This window comes from Stegodyphus dumicola, chromosome 4 (genome assembly GCF_044657685.1).
Source record: "Stegodyphus dumicola isolate Sdum_Otavi_A_Nest chromosome 4, ASM4465768v1".
Taxonomy (NCBI): Eukaryota; Metazoa; Arthropoda; class Arachnida; order Araneae; family Eresidae; genus Stegodyphus; species Stegodyphus dumicola.
The window spans coordinates 100,402,099-100,422,613 of record NC_140771.1 but is presented as its reverse complement, the minus strand read 5'-3'; the positions used below and the strand labels follow the sequence as shown (position 1 = coordinate 100,422,613).

Sequence of the window (20,515 nt, the reverse complement as noted above, 5' to 3'; positions counted from 1 at the left end):
GGATTTGAACCCCGGGCCCAACCACGAGGGTTTATTAACTTTACCGCTAGGCAACTAGTGGGTTAACAACAACAACAACAACAACAACAACAACAACAAAAAAAAAATAAGAATGCAAATATACATTTGTTCTTTTTTTAACATTTTAGTAATAAAAAATATTTAAATGAAAGACGTTTTAAAGAGTTTTTGGTTAAATTATGCATTAAAAATAATTCATTTTGAAATATGTAAAATAGGAGAGCTGGGGACTAGTTGTAACAATTCATTATCCGTTTCGGCGGAGCACTGATTGCGCTTACGTAATAAGGCCGTCATAAGAATAATGTTAAGTAAAAATTTTGATTAAACATTTCCAAAATCATTGCTCAAATTGTGTGCTAGTACTTACCTATGGTAAAACTAACTTCCATGTTCATAAATTTAACATTCAGCGATTTTTATTTTTAAATTAATGATATTTAAGAAAACGAGAATGTGCTGTTCTGGAATATATTTGTACGGCCTTCCTCTATTTTAATCATAAGGTTAGGTTATTTGAATAAAGCGCATGAGTGTTATATGCCTAATGTGCCTTAATTCAGTTGTTGATATTTGAATTTCTGTATTTAGATATTATTGTTATACAAGATATTACCATTTTACTTCCTTGTACGAAGTAAAAAGGAAGTATTGTAATTGCGAAAAGTTTCAGGCAGCATATTTCAACGAAAATATCCCATTTTGACCTCTTTCGAATGCAATTTAACGATGTTTTTGCGTGATATCTGTACGTAAGGACAAAATAAAAGACTCTTTTCCTCCAAAAAATTATAAAACTGCTTTAAAATGAATTCCGAAGAGAACTTTTCGTGGCGTCTGTACGAACGTATGTACGTTTACGTACGTACATACGTTCGTACGTACGTATCTCGCATAACTCAAAAACGATTAGCCTCAGAACGTTGAAATTTTGTACATAGGACTGCTATAACATGTAGATGTGCACCTCGTATTGCGGTTGCAATCGGCCGCACCAAACGTATATAAATATATTTATATATATATCCACTCTTTTACCCAGCTCAATGATCTCAGTTTCTTTACTGTTATATGTTTGTAAATTGTACATTTTTTGCTTTAAAAATGATTGAATTATGTTGTTCTTATCTTCCGGTTAAAGTTTTTATGCCTTTAGTAAATCTGTATGCAATATTTTTAGAATTATCAACAATTTTAGAGTTGTTTAAGTGCCGCTAAGCCTAATAATTTTTTTGATGGCGGCCATTGCTTGTTTACAGTTGAAACAGCAGAGTAGTGGATTTGTTGCCAATCTAGAGAAACGTAGCTTCGCAACAACAAAGATAACGTCTTCATTTATTATTGCGAATTAAATCATGCTTAATCCTTTCTGGAATTAGTGGAAATAAATGTTTAAGATTTACATAATTTTTTATAATTTAGTTTTTAATAGTTAGTAGTTTAATTTTTAATAATTAGTAATTTTTAATACAGATATTTTGAGTTTTTATGTATTTTTGCCTTGTCACGAAGTGAGAACTGAATTAATTGAATGAGAAATACTCAATCGTCTGTGAAAAACTGTTTCTTTTTTGTTTTGTTTGCTTAATTTCTTTTATACATAGTTCTAGCTTTATTATAGTATTTGAATAGAACATGTGCCAACGATTAGATAATTCTTTAAATGGTATAAATTGTGTGCATACTGTGTTATAATATGAAAGAAATATAATACTGTCAAGTGAACCTAGCGCCAGAGTGTCGCTATGGTAAACAAATAGAGTGAATTTTAAAGAATGCATTTATTCTATTGTGGTTTATGCGCTGTTGGCGAAGTAGATTTAATTAAATCCCATAAATTTGAACGAAATGCAAGAGAAAATGCGTGTAATGTAATATTCCGTACAAGGAAGTCATGTGGTGTACACATCAGATTTTTTTATAAAGATCGCTATTTGTCGTTTGCCAACAAGCAGGAATGCCTTGTCAGCAGATAGCGATACAGGAACAAATAATCGGAAAAACGGAAATTTCCATTATGTCTATAAAAACATGCTTGTGTAACCAGTTTCCTATCTACCAAAATTTCATCACGTGAACCTTTTAATTTTTACAGAGACTCCCGCTGGAAAAAAAATTCTAATAAAAATAATGATCTTTATAGCCAAATTAGTCAAAAACAGTCATATTTGCGCAATGAAATGTAACTGTGATCATATGAGTTAAAATATTCATGAAATATACTCGTATTAAAGACTGAATGGTATATCTTTCTAGGAAGTTGTGTATAAATATATTTCTAATGATAGTTAGGTTTGTTATGTTTTTGATAAAAAATTTCTAAAATATATCATTAGGGAAGAAAAATGTCATTGTAGTAACAAAAATTTCAAATTTAATGTTTTAGAAATGCTAAAATTCAAAGCTTTACAGTTACTTAAATTAAGTTCCTAAAACCCCTAAAACCAATGTGTTTATTTTTGATTTCTTCGGCTGACTGGGGTTTAAATGACAAAATTTTAATTCATTTTGAACATCACAATAAACTTTTTTCCTGAAAGATTTTCAATAGGATATAGAGTAATGAATTATTAATTAAAATGTTCCTAGTAGAGAATCGCATAGTAAAATTTCTTTTTCATTTGTTTTCTCTAAAAGATGTCCCGTTGTAGGAATATTAGAATTTAATTTCTGTGCAGGAGATGTGAAAAATGCGAAATACTCTTGCTGGGATTCGAATCCGGGGCTTCGGATGCTAGCCGACTGTGCTTTCCATTTACACGAAGGAGACACGCAGTAAGGAGGAAAAAGGGCGCCTGTGGCAGGGTCGGATTTACGTATAAACTACACAAGCTATAGCTTAGGGCCTCCCAAATTAAAATATACTATAAACGGTATTAAAATATATTATAACAGAGTTAAAAAGGGTACCATATAATCTAAATCTGGCTCAGACTAGGGGCCAGATTTAGAGACCAGACAGAAGGCTTTATCAAGTTTAAATCTGGCTCTAGACTGGGGAGACATAGACCATTTTATTTCAGGCACCGCCTGTGAAATTAGTATTCTAATTCGGAGAGAAACCGTGAAAAATGTCCAGAGCACCAACCGGCCTCGAATTCCGGACCTATCGATGCCAACCGGACGTGCTTTCCAATTACATCAGGAAAGCATGCGGGAAGCTAGAAGAAAATACCTTCTAATTTTGCCAAATTTATCGTTGGCTAACGCCTACTTTATTATATGTTTTCCATAAACTAGAATAATGGGACTGCGAATGCGTGTCTAATACCATAAGAAAAATTTAATCATAAAATCTCTCGGAAACGGTTTGTATAACTTTACTTAATTTAGATTCACAAAAACACTATTTAGTTACACTAAAAGGTTTCGTGTTTTTCACAACTTTAAATAAATGAGACACGCTAATAAAGTTAAAAATTGAGAATGCACAGAAATGATAAATTCTAGTTTCAATAAATTAATCTTGTTCACAATTTTGTTATTACAGTATCTTCCAATTGGCGCGTCGTAAAGTACTACAAGCTACTTGAATTTAAATAACTTTTCGAAAGTTTCCTTCCGTTTTCAACATCAGCTTAGAGGGAACCAGAAAGAAACTAATGCGTTTAATATAAAATAATTAGTGTGTTATTTTGTAAATTATAATAACTTTTCTTGAGAACTATTATGCCCAATATCAGGTGTAAGAAGTAGATGAATGTTACTACTATAATAATATCCACGAAAATAATAAAAAAATAGTAATAATTAAGAGCCGAACTACCGAAGTGCAGAATTACTGTTTGCGCAGTTAAGAATACTACCAACTGAAGAAAGACTAAAAGTTAGTATATTAATTCCTCTTTTATGAAAGTGAATTACTAAGCTACAATGCTAATTTTAAAGTTTTAGATAAGTGAAAGTTTCCCGAGTTTATAATGTAAGTGAAGCGTGTATTACGTGAAATATCATTGCTCAGGGATATGGATAGATCTTTGGAACCTGAAAGAAGGTTTTGCGAAAATTACACTTCAAAAGTGAATTCTTCGAGCTACTCAAACATTCATGACATTCCCATTCAAAACATTTATGTATTTTACTACCAGAAAGCCCCAGGCTAGAACCTTTATTCCTCAGCGTTTTAAAAAAAAAACACTTTACATAGGATTAACTACGCGAGGCATTACATGACGCAACAACTGCAGTTCAGGTGCAACTGCAGTTCAGGAAAATAAAATGATCTAAAAATTAAGCTGGAACCGAAATTATATACTGCTTACAGGTAATCAAGGTAAAAGAAAAACTCATTTTTTTCCCTCTTGAAAAAAATTATATTAATCTGGTCATTTAAAGTAGATTGTATTCGACTGCATTATATGGTAATACTTTTATCAATACTGTGACTTGAGGAAGAAGTAATTATGCAAGAAAAATTATCCATTTATGAGGAAATATGATTCTGCTAACTCTGCAAAGTTTAAATTTAAATATATCTCACAAGAAGTAATTCACAAACATGGATTTGACTGGCGTTTATCATTTTATTTTCTTCTCGTGCTTGCTTTCTTACATGTTGGGAAGTAATGTAACGTTCCATGTGAGAAATAAAAGAAACATTGGTAAGTGCATGCTTTTAAAATGTAATGTGTAAAGCTTTTAACGTTTTCTGATTTTAAAAAAAGATAATGTAATTAAGAAAATGAAATGCCATATTTTGAGATGAGATTAAAAATAACGAATCAATGAATTGAACGCATATATTGGCAATTATTATTAGGACTCAATAATGTTATACTTATTGTATTATATAACATCTTTTATAAATAGTCATTAGTATTTTTTTACCGTAGTCTATACACCTTCTTTTTCTGTAATATTTATTGCTGTAAATGCGCAAAATCGTTTTTTTCACGGATACCGACTAATGTGTTTTCTTTGTGTATTCAATAAAGCAAGCGAATGATTTCATAAATATTATTAGATGTATTATTTTCGTTAAAAGAACTTGAAATGATGTATTTGATCAGCAGCATTTGAAACGGCTGTTCACATTCCGAAAAAATGCTACTCTTTCATTTGTAGAATAATACAGTTTTATCTACGAAAAGAGAAAACTATTTTCATATAAATTTTATTTCTCAGATTATTGTCTTTCTCAGAAATGATGACTATCTATATAAATAAAGAACAGTGTCCGTGTTTTTATCTCTCATAGTTATTTAGTTTTATTCCGGTCTGGATGAAACTTTAACTTCAAGGTCACAACAAGAGGAAAGTCACTGCCAGCATAAAATTTCTTAAAAGCCGCTCCTTGGAATTCGCACTCTTTATATACATATATTTTACTCTAATTTAACGAATTTTTGATTTAAAAGTCGGCGATTTTGAAATTCTGCAAAGCGGTTGCTACTCTGCAAAGTGGAACTTATTTATGTTTCAAATTTAACCAGAAATCTCATTCATATATGTTGTCTGAACAATATATTTCCTTATAAAGCACAATATATTTATTTGCCTTTCGAATTTAGTAAACAAATTCACGGATATAACAGAAATGTGTTTCCACTGTCCAGATTCAAATATATTTTAAATTTGTTATTCGTAAGCAGAATTTAAGTACGCTCTCTATCAATTTCTTGCGAATATTTCAAAAAAGCTGAAGAAATTGGCCAAAGTGGATGGTGATTTTCCGGAAAAAGATATAATCAACAACAAAGTATGTAGCAGTTCTTACTAGATTCGTTATATAACGCCTTGGTAGTTTTCTCTTAAACAATGTAAAACTTTCCAGAGCAGTGTAAAACCATTACAGCAGAATTTAGTGCACTCTCTATCAGCTTTCAGCTAATACTTCAAAAACAGAATTTCGAAAAAAGCTTCTCCATCTCCTTAAATGAAGTCTCTTCACTCTATAATAATGAGCTATGTCAAATAATGGGCTATGCCGGACACTTCCACTAGTTTTAAAATAAAATATTCCATTAAGGAGAAGAAATGTATCAAAAAGTGTTATGATGAAATTTTTCATTAATATGAAACTTTGCATTTATTTGGTATGATAAAATAAAGGCATTTTAAATTCTATTCTTATATCGTTAAGGCTAAATAAATAACTTTAATACTTATTTGTTTTTCGTTGCATTCAGATTTTTCTCGTAATTTTTTTAAAAGTGATTTTATAAATCATCCAACATCTAATGCTTCCTAGAGAGTATTTGTTTGATGCTAAAAGAAGGCTTATTAATAAATGGATCAGGAAAATAAAATGATTAAAATAAATTAATTGAACGCTAAAGACAAATGCTAAATGATTATTTAAATACTCAGTACACATAGAGACAAGATCTAAATCCAAGCTCGAATAACTGAGCTACCCCACATAGAAAAACCTCTGAAGCAAAATTAACCCAAATAGCATGGATTAATGCCCCATGATTCTGTACTTATGATTATACCAAACAGTTAAAATTTCATATGCTATGAGACGTAGCAGAATGTGCAACCTACAATAATCAGTTTAAAACATAGTTTATTAAGCTTTTTCCAAGTGGAAACATTTAAAATGTAGAATGTTCTGCCGATCACCATGCTCTTGTCATCCCCCCCAAAGCAATTTTTTGTCATATATTACTATCAGTATACTTGTGTTTTCGAAATGAATTAATTAAAATTAGTTTAACGTTATATAGATATTAAGTCAATAGAAGAAAATTTATACTCGTTTTCAATAATTCAAGTTCCGATAATCTTGTTATTATTAACCAAAATGTAAATGAATGATGGTAATCACGTTAAGGAGATAGACAACTGTTGATTCCTTGCATTACTGTTCTATGTTTGGGTGTATACCGTTAAAAAGCACCATACTTAACTGTATACTTATATACTTAATATACTTATACATTAAGACTAATATACCATACATTAAGACATAATATAACATAATATACATACATAATATAACATAATATACCATACATTAAGACTAGTATTTTAAATCTCTCTTTTGGTGCTAAGACTAGTGTTGGAAGTTTGTCCGAAGTCTGTATAGGGTAACTGCTAATAAATTTTATAAAATATCTTCTGGGGATAAGTGTTAAATAATTTCCATCTGTAATTTGTGAGCTCTGAAAGTTTAAAAATGACTCTGAGACTCTGAGCGTGTACGGAATTAATTTAAATTTTATTTTTTGTATTGTTTGGAAATCAAGGAGGATGACTATGGGCGGCTTCCGTGATCATTCTAGTCCGTGAACCTAGATTGTGAAATGCTGAGTTAAAAAAAAGCCTTCTAATTTTCCCCAAAAGAACTGCATGAGACCTTATCGTGATAATTTACAATTCTTTATGCAATTAAATTAGTCAATATTAAATTAAATCATTATGGCTCTAGGATTAGTCTTAAAAAAGCAATGATTATTAACAGTTTTCGTGGAATAAACTACTAGAATTAAATGAAATAGATTGATATTATCAAAGAAAACGTTTGCTAATGATCGACATTTAAATAGAGGGAACCGAGAACATATTTCCAAATCATGTTCTGGCATCAATCAACTCCATAATGTAACTTTTTCTTTCATTGCATGATTTTATATTGATTAAAAATTACATTGTTAAACCTTTGCTATAATTTCTCCTTTTTACAGTCCTCATCAGGATTCAAATTAGGTTGAAAAGTATTTAAGTCCAGAGTTTTGAATAGTTTAGATGCAGAGCTCTCTGAACGACATTTGCAGTTTACATTCCATTGCCCAGCTGTGCCAATGACTATTCCAGCGTGAGGCATTCTGGTAAGACATCACAAAGCTGGATGAGTAAGCTCTGTGTCAGTTCTTTGAAAACCAACGACAGATGAGAAACGAGAAAGCAGCTATGCTTTGCTTTCTCGTTCGAGAAAGAAGCTATTTTTGGAACAAATTAAAATAATGATGAAAAATGGCACTCCACTGTAATGCCAAATTTCGAAGAATTGTGAGTCACGTAACGTAGCCTGGTTCGTCCATCACAAAAGAAATATGATATTAAGAAACATTAGCCCAAATGCTCTCGAAACGTGTACGTGTGTGTAAATGAAAGACCTCCCCTTTGGGCGTAATATAAAATCTGAAAGCTTTCAGATATTTTTAATTTTTTTTTATTAATTAGAAATGTATTTGTCTTCATACATAAGCAAAGAAAGAAAACTATTTTCGTAAGAATTAGCTCACAGAAAAGCTTATAGAATTGTCAAGAAAATATGCCCCTACTGTATAAGTCAAAGACGATTTACATAGAAAAAAAAAAAGTCTGTGACATTACATTGTATTACAAAGAAATTGGTTTTGAAATGCAAATCAGCTTCTTCGTTATTAAATAAAAAAATGAAACCTGAAAGTTGTGGATGAAAATATTATTTAAAAGCAGACTTCATTTGATTCTTCCTCCCTCCGCTTTTCCATAGTGCAAATAATGGAATTATGTGATTATTGGTTTGTTAAGGTATTTGTGTTAAAAAATCCTCAAAAAATCATTTGAACATGATATAAGGTATTTCTCTCGCCTTCTTAGTGAGCCTTCGTGGTGTAGTGGTCTGCACGCTCAGCGCGTAATTGAGAGGTCCGTGGTTCGATTCCCGGCTAAGACTTTGATAATTTTTCATCTTGCCTGCTTCCAAAAATACCTAATGTTTCTACAATGAAATAAAAAAATCTACACTGAATTTGGAAAAACGTATTTTAAGGTGGACACCAATCTTGTTCGGACGATATTTTGTAGCTCAGAGTTTATTGGTTCCTGTGCTATGCAGTACACACACATACACGTAATTCTAATGCACACGCACAGAAAAATCTTGTGTTTCATTGTTATAGATGTATCGGCAATTTTCATTTCTTCAATTACAAATGACATTTTTTCAGTTTCCATGTTCTATTTTTGATGTAACCCTCAAATATTGTATTTTGATTTAACTCTTTTTCAATATATTTACTCAGTAATTTAGTCTCCATTTCGTAATTTAAGTTATATCCGCAATCTAGCAGTTTATTTGTTTCATATGAAAATTTTATAAAATCCTTAATTTTAAAGTATGATATTTCTTGGCAACAGATTAAAATATTTCTATTTGAATAATTTAAAAGGAAATTAAAATAACACAAAATTTACGACGCAATACACTGGAAGTTATTGAAATTGGAGTAAAAGGGATCGCAACATAGTATGGCGTTCAATAATAAATATACATCATTCATAATTTGAAATTAGTTTCATCACATATGTTGTAGTAATATGTTTTTTCCTTTATCTAGTACCTCCCTTTAAAACTGTCTGTTACGGCAAACTAGGCTGCTTTTATAATGGACCACCATTTTACTATCCTACTCGTATATATCCCATCAGTTTAGTTCCTCTTCCTCCAGTGCTGTATCTCACTACGTACATGTTCTACAGCAGAAAAAACATGAATGAGCCTTATGTGTTCACACCTTATAACTTAGAAGCACTTCTTAGTTCTTCTTTCAATGCCAGTTTGCAGACTAGGATAATAATGGCTGGTTGGTTAGATGGAAGCTATTTGACCAGATGGCTGCAAGTAAGTAATGCATATTTAATCTGCTATTGTGTTTAGTAATACATATGAACTGAAAACTCATTCTTCGCTTTTCTTTCCACTTATATTCATTAATCTTTCGTGGTTCATTAATGATTACGCACATATAATCATCGAACACTTGAAGTTCCACTCTTAATGGACGAACTGATTGCATAAGTATTTTCTTAGATTTCTGTATGTGCAAACTTTTACTTATGCGGATAATTGTCACATGCTTTGCTGTATTCCAGTAATAGCCAATAAAACTTAATTCTTCGAATTCGATTTAAAATTCGAAGACAAAATAACTTAAGTGTTGTAGGTTCTTCATAATGATGAGATTACGGTTGGCTGAATAGGTTAGTTGTATTAATGTTTCTTGGTTTTCCTATGCATGTACGAGATATAAAATAAATCACAAAATAAATAAAATCACTAGACATAAAATGGGCACAGTGAGTGTTGTCCCAGTTTGATGATGATACCCGGGTTTGTCACTTTATACAGGTAATTTGGTAAAATCTTAAAAGGGCAGAATATATAGCAAAGAAAAATAGTGAAGCCTCGGATAAGACGACCATTTAGCAATTAAAATATCCCTTTTGTTAACTCTCACTCCTTCCAATCTAAGTATTTTGAATTTAAGTCTAAATAATTTTTAAATAGTCAGAATGCAATAATGCAGTCGCCAGGATGTTTGTATTCGAGGCAATATTCCTGTCAAATAATTTGCTCTTTCGAATAGTGTCAGTTGAAAAAACGTCTGTTACGGTGAGTCACTGAGTGCAAAAAGTAGAAGTTTCGCTAGTTTACATTTTCACAGTACACATAAAAGCAAGCAAGATAGCTAATAATTGCAGCCGTTAGGCCATATTTACATTAATGATCACTTTCAGGTGTTTTACATTGCGAACATCATATCTATCATAATCATGACTGCTAATACATTCATTATTAATAAAAAAGGGTTTGTCAAGGAAATTTTAGTCAGCTTATATTAGTATATACTTTAAAGCTACACTAAGCTATACTAGTATATGTTTCTAAGTTAATTCTCCATGTATTTTATTGTTACGAATATACCAAGCTGCATTGCATATTTGTCAAAGAACAATGCTTTGCACGGTCTGTAATTGCTATCGATTAGTGCGACATTACGACAGAACGTGCAAGCATATCACAATATGAGACGTAAGATATCTTTATAAAAGAGTAGCTTGTTGTCTATAGATAGAACGCTGTTTAGAGCAATTAGGGGAGAGAGTAAAGCTTTACGCGCTGAAAGCTTCTGAGTAACTTATATAATGTGTGGTGTCCATGTCAGAGTATTAGTTAGGATCACACGTAAATAAGGGGCTTGCTTACTACTTATGTTTCAGTACTTAACTGTATTTTCCGCTTGAATAACCAGGCCTGAAATGCGTATGTATGATTTTGTTAATGTTGTATGACTGGCATCGGAAATGCATTCTGTGCAAGAATTGCTGTATCGTCAACGCACAATGCTAGTGCAGTACTTGGAGTCTGTGGAATGTCGTTCGCATAAAATGAATATTAAATAGCGTCGGTCGGAGGAAAACTCTTGCGGAATACCGGCTCGGATGGTGGCGTGTGGTATGTGTACTAGAAATGCAAATGAAAAAGTGTCTACCGATTAGTTTGTGATGCAATTTTCGAAACCCAAATTGCGTATCTTGTATATAAGTGAGTCCAGCCAGACACGATCAAATACTTTGGCTATGTCTAGAAAGAGTCTTCCATTGATTTCCTTGTTTGGTATTCCACTTGAGATTACTCCAAAACTCTGTATAGCTATTGCGTCGTAGGAAACTGGTGTCGCATACCAAGTTAATTAGGGATGAGAATATTATTTTCGTCCTTAAAGAATCAATTCTATTTAGTATCACAGTTTCAATGATCTTGCTTGAGAAATATAACAGACTAATTGATCTCTAGGATTCTGGGCGAAGTTTGTGGTTTCTTTAGTTTTATTATTGGGATAGCCAAGTTATTTTAATGTTGTCCAGATAATTTTCTTCAAATTTAAAACATGTAGTCTGATGAATGTAAACTTCTTTTAACCCAGGTATCCTAAAAGAGAGTTCTCCGTTTCTGACAAATGCTTGTAATCTTACTTACTTTTAATATCAACAGTGTTTTCAGAATTTCAGTAGCTCACGGTGGTGTTCCGACTTTACAAATCTCTTGAAATATGCAAAACGTAGAATGCGTTGTAGAAGACTTGATAAAATTTATGCCTCATGACGCAGCAAAATATTTTATTAATAGTAGAAAATAATGATACTATTAATATCACTACAATGATACAAGCATTTAAGCATACTCTGACAGAAGTCCTTATTGCACTGAGCTATGAAAAAAGAGTTGTGGTGGAAGAGAATCTTTCATTTGGATAAACGGCAGTGAATTAAACGTGGCCCGAAATTGAAGCTTCTGGTGAAAAAAATGAAACTTTCTCAAATGATATAATAAACACGGATCAACTGAAATGAAATGGATGAAACTGTGATTGCTAATTATGAAATTTGGAAAAATAAAAGTTGTGAAAAGCATACATTCAGCAGCTGTGGATACGACTTTTCAGTCATTAAAAAGAGTGACTGCTTTACTAAATTCAACAGTGGTTTTTAAGTTTAGTTGATTATGTCAAAGCCCACTAGGGCTATCTGCTTCAGAAGAGGGATGCCTTCGTGGATGACGTTCTAAGAAACTGGTTCGTATGCACATCACACATGGGGAAAACCACGAAAACGCCCATACAGCCAGCCATGTCAGAACTACAAGGGTTCTACAAGTTTCTACAACAAGTTTCGAACTACAAGTTTCGAATCCATGTCAGAACTACAAGTGTTCAGCGATTTTACTGTTGGTGGACCCAAAATCAACAGTGAATTAAACTGTAATGAATTTTTGATACATGATTTTTAATAACTGATATTTAAAAATACCAAAGAAATTTAAAGAAAGTTCACAATAGTTATAAATACTAATAACTTCTTAATGATAAGCTATGTTCAGTTGAATTATTAAAAGTTTCTTATAAGTTATTATTGTCTCTTATTAGTAATAACTTCTTATGAAGCCTTTTCAATCATAGTTTCTTATCCTAGTAAATTTTATGTTCTGTTCTGGGTATTTTCTCAAAGTTGTCCCGCGTTGAGCAAAAAATATTATGGTAAGCGTATGTGTAATGCTGATTTTAATCAGTTTCTCTTAAAATGCATCTCTCTTTAAGAAGATAGCCACTGAATGGAACGCTTTATCATAATTAATTACCATACAATGGAATCTAAAGATTCAGATTTTGAAAAACAAAATTTGTGCTATTAGCAGGTAATTTGTGAAAAAATTCTGAATTACTCAATTCAGTTCCTTTAGTTTATTGTAGTTTTACTTTTACGGGGATCTTCTGATCAGCTACTATTAAATAAATGCAATGGTTCATAATTTTCGCATATTGTAAAAACATAATAAGAGGAATTTCTGGCATTTGTAGGTTTGTTCTTTTTGTGCGTGATTTTGAACAAGCACCAAAATGTGTTTGTTTGTGTTCTGTTGAGCTGAGAGTCTATGATTAGTTATATAAGAGAAATTTACTACAATTTTCGTTCTCAAATATACATATGTATATACACAATGTTTCAAAAGATTGCCCCTTTAAATAACTGTTGAATAACTGAATGGTAACATAAATGAAATTTACTATCAGTTTAAAATACCAGTCAAATAAGGTACATTGTAAGCTTGCGGTAATTGTAATCATGTGATCTTTTGATAGTTTTTAATGAAAATATACGGATGTGAATAACAAGCTAAGTTCGCTTAACTGAACTCGTATATATTTCATAATTAAACAAGAGACCACCAGTTCCAAAAATTATCTCCTGAACCATAAACTAATATACTTGCGATCGGATACGAGTATTATCTTTAGGCAATAAAGTTCGTTAAGATACCGAATGCAAGTTTATGAAAAGTGTGTTTTACATCCAAAACATTGAGTAGTTCCCTTTAGAAGCAAATTTGAAATTTTGGATCTGCCAAAAGTTATTTTTTATAGAACTCTTAAAATCGATATGTAGAATTTTTTTCATCAGCTAAACATCGGGGGGAAATCGTTTCTTCTGATTGAGTAAAAATGTTTTTATATTTTGGACGAATTTTTCACGGGAAGTTTGCACATTATGGAGCTGCGCTTTTTCAAAATATTGCCTAGCAGGTTAAAAATAACTGAATAAATTAAGTGGAATGTGTTTTGGAGAACGCTTTTTAAAATGTTTAAATACTATATATTTAATTAAATAATAGATTTAAAATTGCAAGAATTTGGGTGGGCCAAAACATCTTGTAGCCTGGAACATTCTTTCTTTTCTCCATTGATAGAACAGTTGGTCCACTAGGTCCACTCCATCAGCTTGTTGGATCCCCTGTTGGACGGGGAACAAAAATTCTAAGCAAAACTAGAGCTTAGTGCAATGTCCTCCGGAACTTGATTGGGAAATACTGAAAGAAGACAAGTACAAGGAGGAAAAGTGCAAGATGGGGACACTGCTATTACAGTATTACAGCGTAAGTTGAGTATATATGATAAGACCAACAGTAGATACAAGGACATATATCTAGATTAACTTACTAAAAATATTAAAATATTACACATAAAGGAAAAAATATGCAAAATTAAGTTAGTAAAAATGTACATGAATATATACAATGGCTAGATGGAGATGAAGATGATGCTTTAGTAGTTAAAATGCATTACAGTGTGATTGGCGGTATTAACTAATCAGTCTTGACTCTTGTAATAAAGAGATCATGAGAAGTATAGGTCTTAATATATACGGTAATTCACGTCTGTTTCTGCAGATTAGCTTGCCCATGCAGGGCAACTCTCAGCTGTTGGCTTCCGGAGATGTTAGTTGGGGGTAAATGAGAAATCAAGTGCATAAGAGTCGGGGTTGCGTATCTCGCCACATATACAAAGATCACATTCCATGAAACCCATACTGATTAATGTATTTCATAAATTGTCCATATTCGTCTGAAATTTAATATTTTGATTTATTTCTTAAATTGGAATCACTGGCCTACGACAACCATTCAAGCGGTATTTAATTGTGCAATCGTTTTGAGACGCCCTATATAATTTTATTAAAATTATAATTAAATCCTACAAATTAAATCTTATGTTATGTGAAATATTAAATGAGATTCTTACCGATGAAAAATATTAAAAAGAAAGAACGTTGTGAGTAAACCTGATAAATGCTATTATTTATTCCTATATATTTTATTATGATGCTAAAATAAGTTTCGTTTTCGTGTTAAAAGTATACTTTTAAAAAATTGGGCATATATTTCATTTTAAAACTTTATTCTCGCATTAGAGCATTTCTACCTTTTTAGGAACTCAAAGATCTGTACCTTTCCTCGATGGATGATAATATCATCATAGCAGATTTCGGTATATGTCCATCTTACAGTCAAGCCGTTGCGAATACACGAGGACAAGGAGCACAAGTCTCTTTACTTTTACAGTTTATACAGGCGAGTATAACTGTAAATTCCAGTATAGTAAACATGCGATGAAATGTTTCATAAATTTATTTAAGGGAGTGTAATTTATTAAGTTTCTATTAAATTTATTTACAAAACTCTCAAAAACCAGTCCTTGAGATTTATTGTATGAGAATTACTCCATTTTAATTTGTTCCTAGTCTCCTTGATAAAAATATCCGGGATGACTGGGAAAATATTATGATGAAAATACGTACATACACACATAATGAGGAATTCTTTTCATATTCAGTATGCTCATGCAGAAGAGGAATAGTAACAAATGTTTTGCAAACCAAGCTGATCTTTATTTTATCACAGTTTCTTAAATCGTTTTGGAAAAACACCGATTCCTTTTCCAGGGAATCTGCTTTACCTCTTTAATAGGGAATTTACCCAGTAAGCGTGTTAAACACGTGACATGTTTATAGCAACAACAAAAGTAGAAGGCGAATGTTTTTTAAAGAGCAGATAATAAAATTTTTCTGAAGTATTTCTGAAGAAGTAAATTTAAACACAGTTATACTCAACCACTTTTCAATAGAAAAAATATAATTTTAATTTTAATTTTTTAAATTGGGAAAGCTAAAAAAGAAACATATAAGTAATTTTTTCTTAAGTATAGTGTATAAACAAGCAAATTTAAACACTGGCACTTTTAACAGAAAAAATGTTTTTTTAATTACTAGAACAAGCAATGCTGTTTAAAGATCTACAAATTTTGCGTTTTATAACCGTGATTCTCAACTCGTGGCCTGCGGCACTGTGGCGTTCCGTGAAGCCTCTTAAAGTTTTACAGAAAAAATATCAGATGCACAGATAAAAATTATTGAAAAAGAAAAACCAGTATAATATAGAATAACCTTTGTATGGAACTATAATCAACAAAAACGAATGAAAATTAAACAGTTAATTATCAATCAATTAATTATCGTTATATGTGTGGTATCACGAAAACTTAACGCAGACCTAACTGCGACGAAAAATGACCTTACGGTAGACCGATTGATATACAAAAACTAAGCTACCAAGCGAGTTACGTCACAAAGGCTGTCAAGTGATGGTCCGTTCCCTGGTGTCCGAGTGGGGAGGCTGTACATTGATCGCGGAATAAAAGTGTTGAACATAGGTAACATTTAAAAAAAAAAAAAAAAAAAAAAAAAAAAAAAAAAAAAAAAATTGAAAAGGCTCAGTAAAGAAACGGTTTGTTAAAGAGAAAGGGAGTGCAGGGACGACAAGGGAGCCGATGCAACCGGGCGGCGGAATTTAGGAGTGACAAAACTTCTAGCATTTGAAAAGAAACCAAGCAGTAGAATTTAGAAGTTGCAGAATTTGCATCGGGCAGTGAAAAGCCTTGCGCCGACCCTGGGATTGTATGAAAAAAATTAAATGGGCTAAATTCAAATTTGAACTTGGAATTAACAGTGCCGCACATTTCCTTTCCACCAAATAAACAGAACCTTCTTTCTGCCAGTTAGCCAGTTAATATTCCTTTTTATAGTGTTATACATTGGCTTACCTGTGAAATTCACGTTTGAATTCTGAGTAGTTTATTTCGCAGCTTTTCAGTAATGGTATCGATTCGATTTTTTAACTTAAATAAATTTACTTAAGCCTTGGATCATATTATATATTAACTTAATGTTTTTCATAAATATTTTTTATTACACGTAAGGGATAATTTTATTATACAGAAACTCGTCTTGATGTTAATGATGGGAATTCTGCTAATCTTTGGTAAAATTGCAGACAGTGGAGAAGGGATGAAAATTGTGAAATCTCGAAATAGAACTCAGCAGTAACCAGCTTATACTTCGAAATATATTTAAAATTCAGATTTACCTGGGCCGGAAATACAGATGTTGTCTGCGTTATATCATGAAAGAAACTTGCCAATAGCACGATAATGTCCGCTAGTCATTTTTCAAGTGAACATAAAAAAAATGAAGTACTTCAAAGGGGTTTAAGAAGCGCAAAATAAACAAAGAAGATAATTTTAAAAGAAAAAATATAAAAGTAAGAAAGTGATAAAACACAACTTGCGTTGTTTAAAATTACTGAGTCAACAGTGTTAAAAATAAAACCACGCTCACTAGCAGAGACTCTCATCTTTACCTACTGTCAGTGAAATAGTGACAATTACTCGTATGTTTGGAGAAGACGCAAAGAAGGACATTTTGAAGATTCCGGTTGAGTTTGAAGATGTCTGATCACAAGAAAAATGCGTGACATGTTCTGCAACACTTAAACAGCAGTCCCAGATAAACTTATTAACCCTTTGCATTACAAGTACACGAATCAACTGATATAACAGGCAAAGTTCATCTCATAGGCTTTGTACGATTTATTCATGAAAATAAACAAATAAAATTTTGTCCTGCAAAGAACGTTTGGTGCTGGAACTTATTTGACTCTATAACATCGTATTTGAATATGTTAAAATTTTTATGAGATCAATATGTCGGCATTTGTACCGATGGACTAGTATCTATGGCAGGATCAGACAAAGGATTAGTGACTTTAAAGAAAACAGTCAATCCAAATATAGAACACATTCACTGTTTCCTGCAATGTCGTTTATTTGACAAAATATATGAAGAACGCTGTTGCTTTTCACAGCGAATACGAAGATAATTACTCAAGCATTGGTTTCCTAAAAACATGTTTCGAAAAAAAATTCTATCTCGTAAAATACCAGTTCAAATAGCTTTTGTTTCTCAATTTTTCCTTAGAAATATTAAAGTAGTTCAGAACTGAAACGAAAGAAAATGAAAGCAACTGAAGTAGGGTTTTGTGTAATTTTATATATTCGCATATACTGTGATGTCTGGATTCAGCTCTTTCATAATTCATTTAGAAAAATTTTCAAATCAGGTATAGTTTATGGCTTTCATATTGCATTTTTTATACTACAATAGTTAAGTTATTAATTCTAGCGTAACTTCGCATTTGACCTTTCTTAAGGACCAATCAGTTTTATCAGCAGTTTTTGTTCCTAGTGCTTTCTCTAGATAGCTTGCGCTGTGCTATTATATTGTTTGTTTGCGGTATGAACTCTTTTAAAAAGGATCTAAGAAAAATGATGAAATATAATAAAACTCATAAGGTTAAAATTCCATATATTATAATGAGAAGTCTTTTATTTTTAAACATGCTTGTAAAATGGAAATAAGCAAAGAGTCTTCCAAATTATTAGCTGTAATAGAAGTATTCTTATAAATCTTAACGATTAAATTATTGAAAAGAAAAATCATGCTTACGTGGACGGGATGATACAAAAGTTGACGTAGCATAAAATGAATTACACTCCTGCTAAAAAAATAAGCAACGAAGGCAAAACAAAAACAATTTAATGGATATTGCGGTGAAACTCATCCAAGAGGTTGGAGTGGCATTACTACACCACCTAGCAATCAATAAAGGAAAGACAAAGGAAAACACATATATTACGATCATCACATCGCGAAAGACCAAATAGATCGGAAGAAGGTGCAAAGGAAATATCACGCTAATAACAGGTATGATATCCTCTAGCTGAAATGCATGCTTTATGATGAAAAGGAAACTGACAATACGGTCGGTTGATCGCTTTTTGTGGCAGTAGTGCTCATTCCTGTAGCATGTGTCCATGTCATTCCTGTCCATGTCGGAGCTCATGGAAGGTGCCTGGCGGCACACTGCGACCTACTATTCTTCCTTCTTACAACCTGATATCCGAAATCTTACACATACTCGTGTCCAGTGGCTTAGCAGGCCACTCCAGGAATGCTTGCACTCTCCAGATAACTCCGCACCAAAAGAGATCTATGCGGGTGAGCGTTATTGTCGGTAAATATCGCATCGCTACTCATTTCAGGATAAAAGGACTCACATGAGGGAGTAGAATTTATCGCGATATCGTACTGCTGCGATGGACTCACGCAGAGGTCGGTACGGCCGTTCGGTAATTCCATCCAAGTAAGCCTTCTCATCTACAATGTTCTCTTTCGATGATGTTTAGCGCCTGACAGAGTGTCTCTGGCTCTCGCCATATCATTGCACTTCTGGATGTTAAATCGAGACTCATCCGCAAAGAGTACGCGGCCCCATTGCTCTGGTTCCAACTGCGATGTCACAGGCCCTATTCAAACACCTTGTGACAAAAAGTATCACAAACCACAGGTCGTCGGATGTACAGTCCATCTTCATGCAATCGACGCGACACAGTTTGGGCCGTCCTGCAGCAGCAGAGAGATGAGACGCCAGCTGTCGACATTGTCTTGCATAGAACGACAGGAAAAATCGTTTGCCGTTATGGTAGTCTTCCAGCATCCAAACCTCATGTCTTCTACAGGGCTTTTGACCCCTTTAGTAACGATTCCACAGTTTACTGATGACACTACATTGCACATTCAGCTGTCTCGCAAGACCAGACTGTCTTGCACCAGCTTGCAACATTCCGAACGCCCTCCAACGAATTTCGTCATGTAGAAGGTGTTATTGGCCTCTGCTTTCCACTATGGCTATCTCGGATTACACGAAATTATTGCTGCATGTGAAAGAAAGCATAAGTCCGACATGCCTCTTTTTAAGGCGTTGTGGTGTGACTGCGAGATTTTGCTTTATGATAATTTTGGTTGTTTATTTGGATTCGACAATGCAACCTCATATATACATTGTATGTTTTGATTCCCCTTTTCACATTCGTAACTTCCCTATTTAGCGTTTGTAGCTTATTTATTGAGCTCGAGTATATTTTAGAAATAGCTGGTGAAAAATAACCATCTTTTCGATGCTGCGAAAAGAAACATATGCTCATGCATTGGATAAGGTTTCAGATTTTGTGTTCATATACTGAATTTTAAATTCAAATTATAGTCTCTGTACAGATATAATCACCGTAAGACGATTTCATTTATTCACTTAAGTAGAAGATAAGATATGCCTAAACAAGTATTTCGAAATGTTTTTATTATTTGACGGAATTTTAGTATTCGGAACCGAAAGTGAAATTAATTGCTTAAAAGAAAGTGAAGAGTGCTTTGACAATGAAACTTAATAATGTTCTAATATACTAGTTATATTTTCGGTTCTTGGATTGGAACTTATATTTTCGGTTATTGGATTGGAAGCTATATTTTCGATTATTGGATTGGAAGCTATATTTTCGGTTATTGGATTGGAAGTCATATTTTCGGTTATTGGATAAACATTTCCAATAATATATAGGAAGTGTTTGTTATTATGGCTTGTCAATTCAAACTAAGATACTGCACAAAAAGACAACTTAATACAAAAACCTTTATTTCCAAGTTAGAACAGAAAATGTATGTATCTTCATTACTAATCGATTAATTGATGTTTAAATTTTAAAAAATTAAAAAA

General features: G+C 32.5%; 1 protein-coding gene across 3 annotated transcripts in view; it reads left to right on the top strand.

Annotated features, from left to right (window-relative positions):
- The first annotated feature begins 4,487 nt into the window (after window positions 1-4,487).
- Window positions 4,488-20,515, top strand: part of LOC118186853 (pancreatic lipase-related protein 3-like) — a 56,633-nt gene continuing 40,605 nt past the window's right edge. Inside the window, exons 1-3 of one of the 3 annotated variants that reach the window (XM_085814261.1) lie at window positions 4,488-4,622; window positions 9,294-9,577; window positions 15,002-15,142. In XM_085814261.1, the coding sequence (XP_085670387.1) occupies window positions 4,520-4,622; window positions 9,294-9,577; window positions 15,002-15,142 (528 nt within the window). In that variant the 5' untranslated portion in view covers window positions 4,488-4,519. The remainder of the gene's footprint in view (window positions 4,623-9,293; window positions 9,578-15,001; window positions 15,143-20,515) is intronic. The other 2 variants (XM_035357014.2, XM_085814260.1) reach the window with 2 other exon arrangements.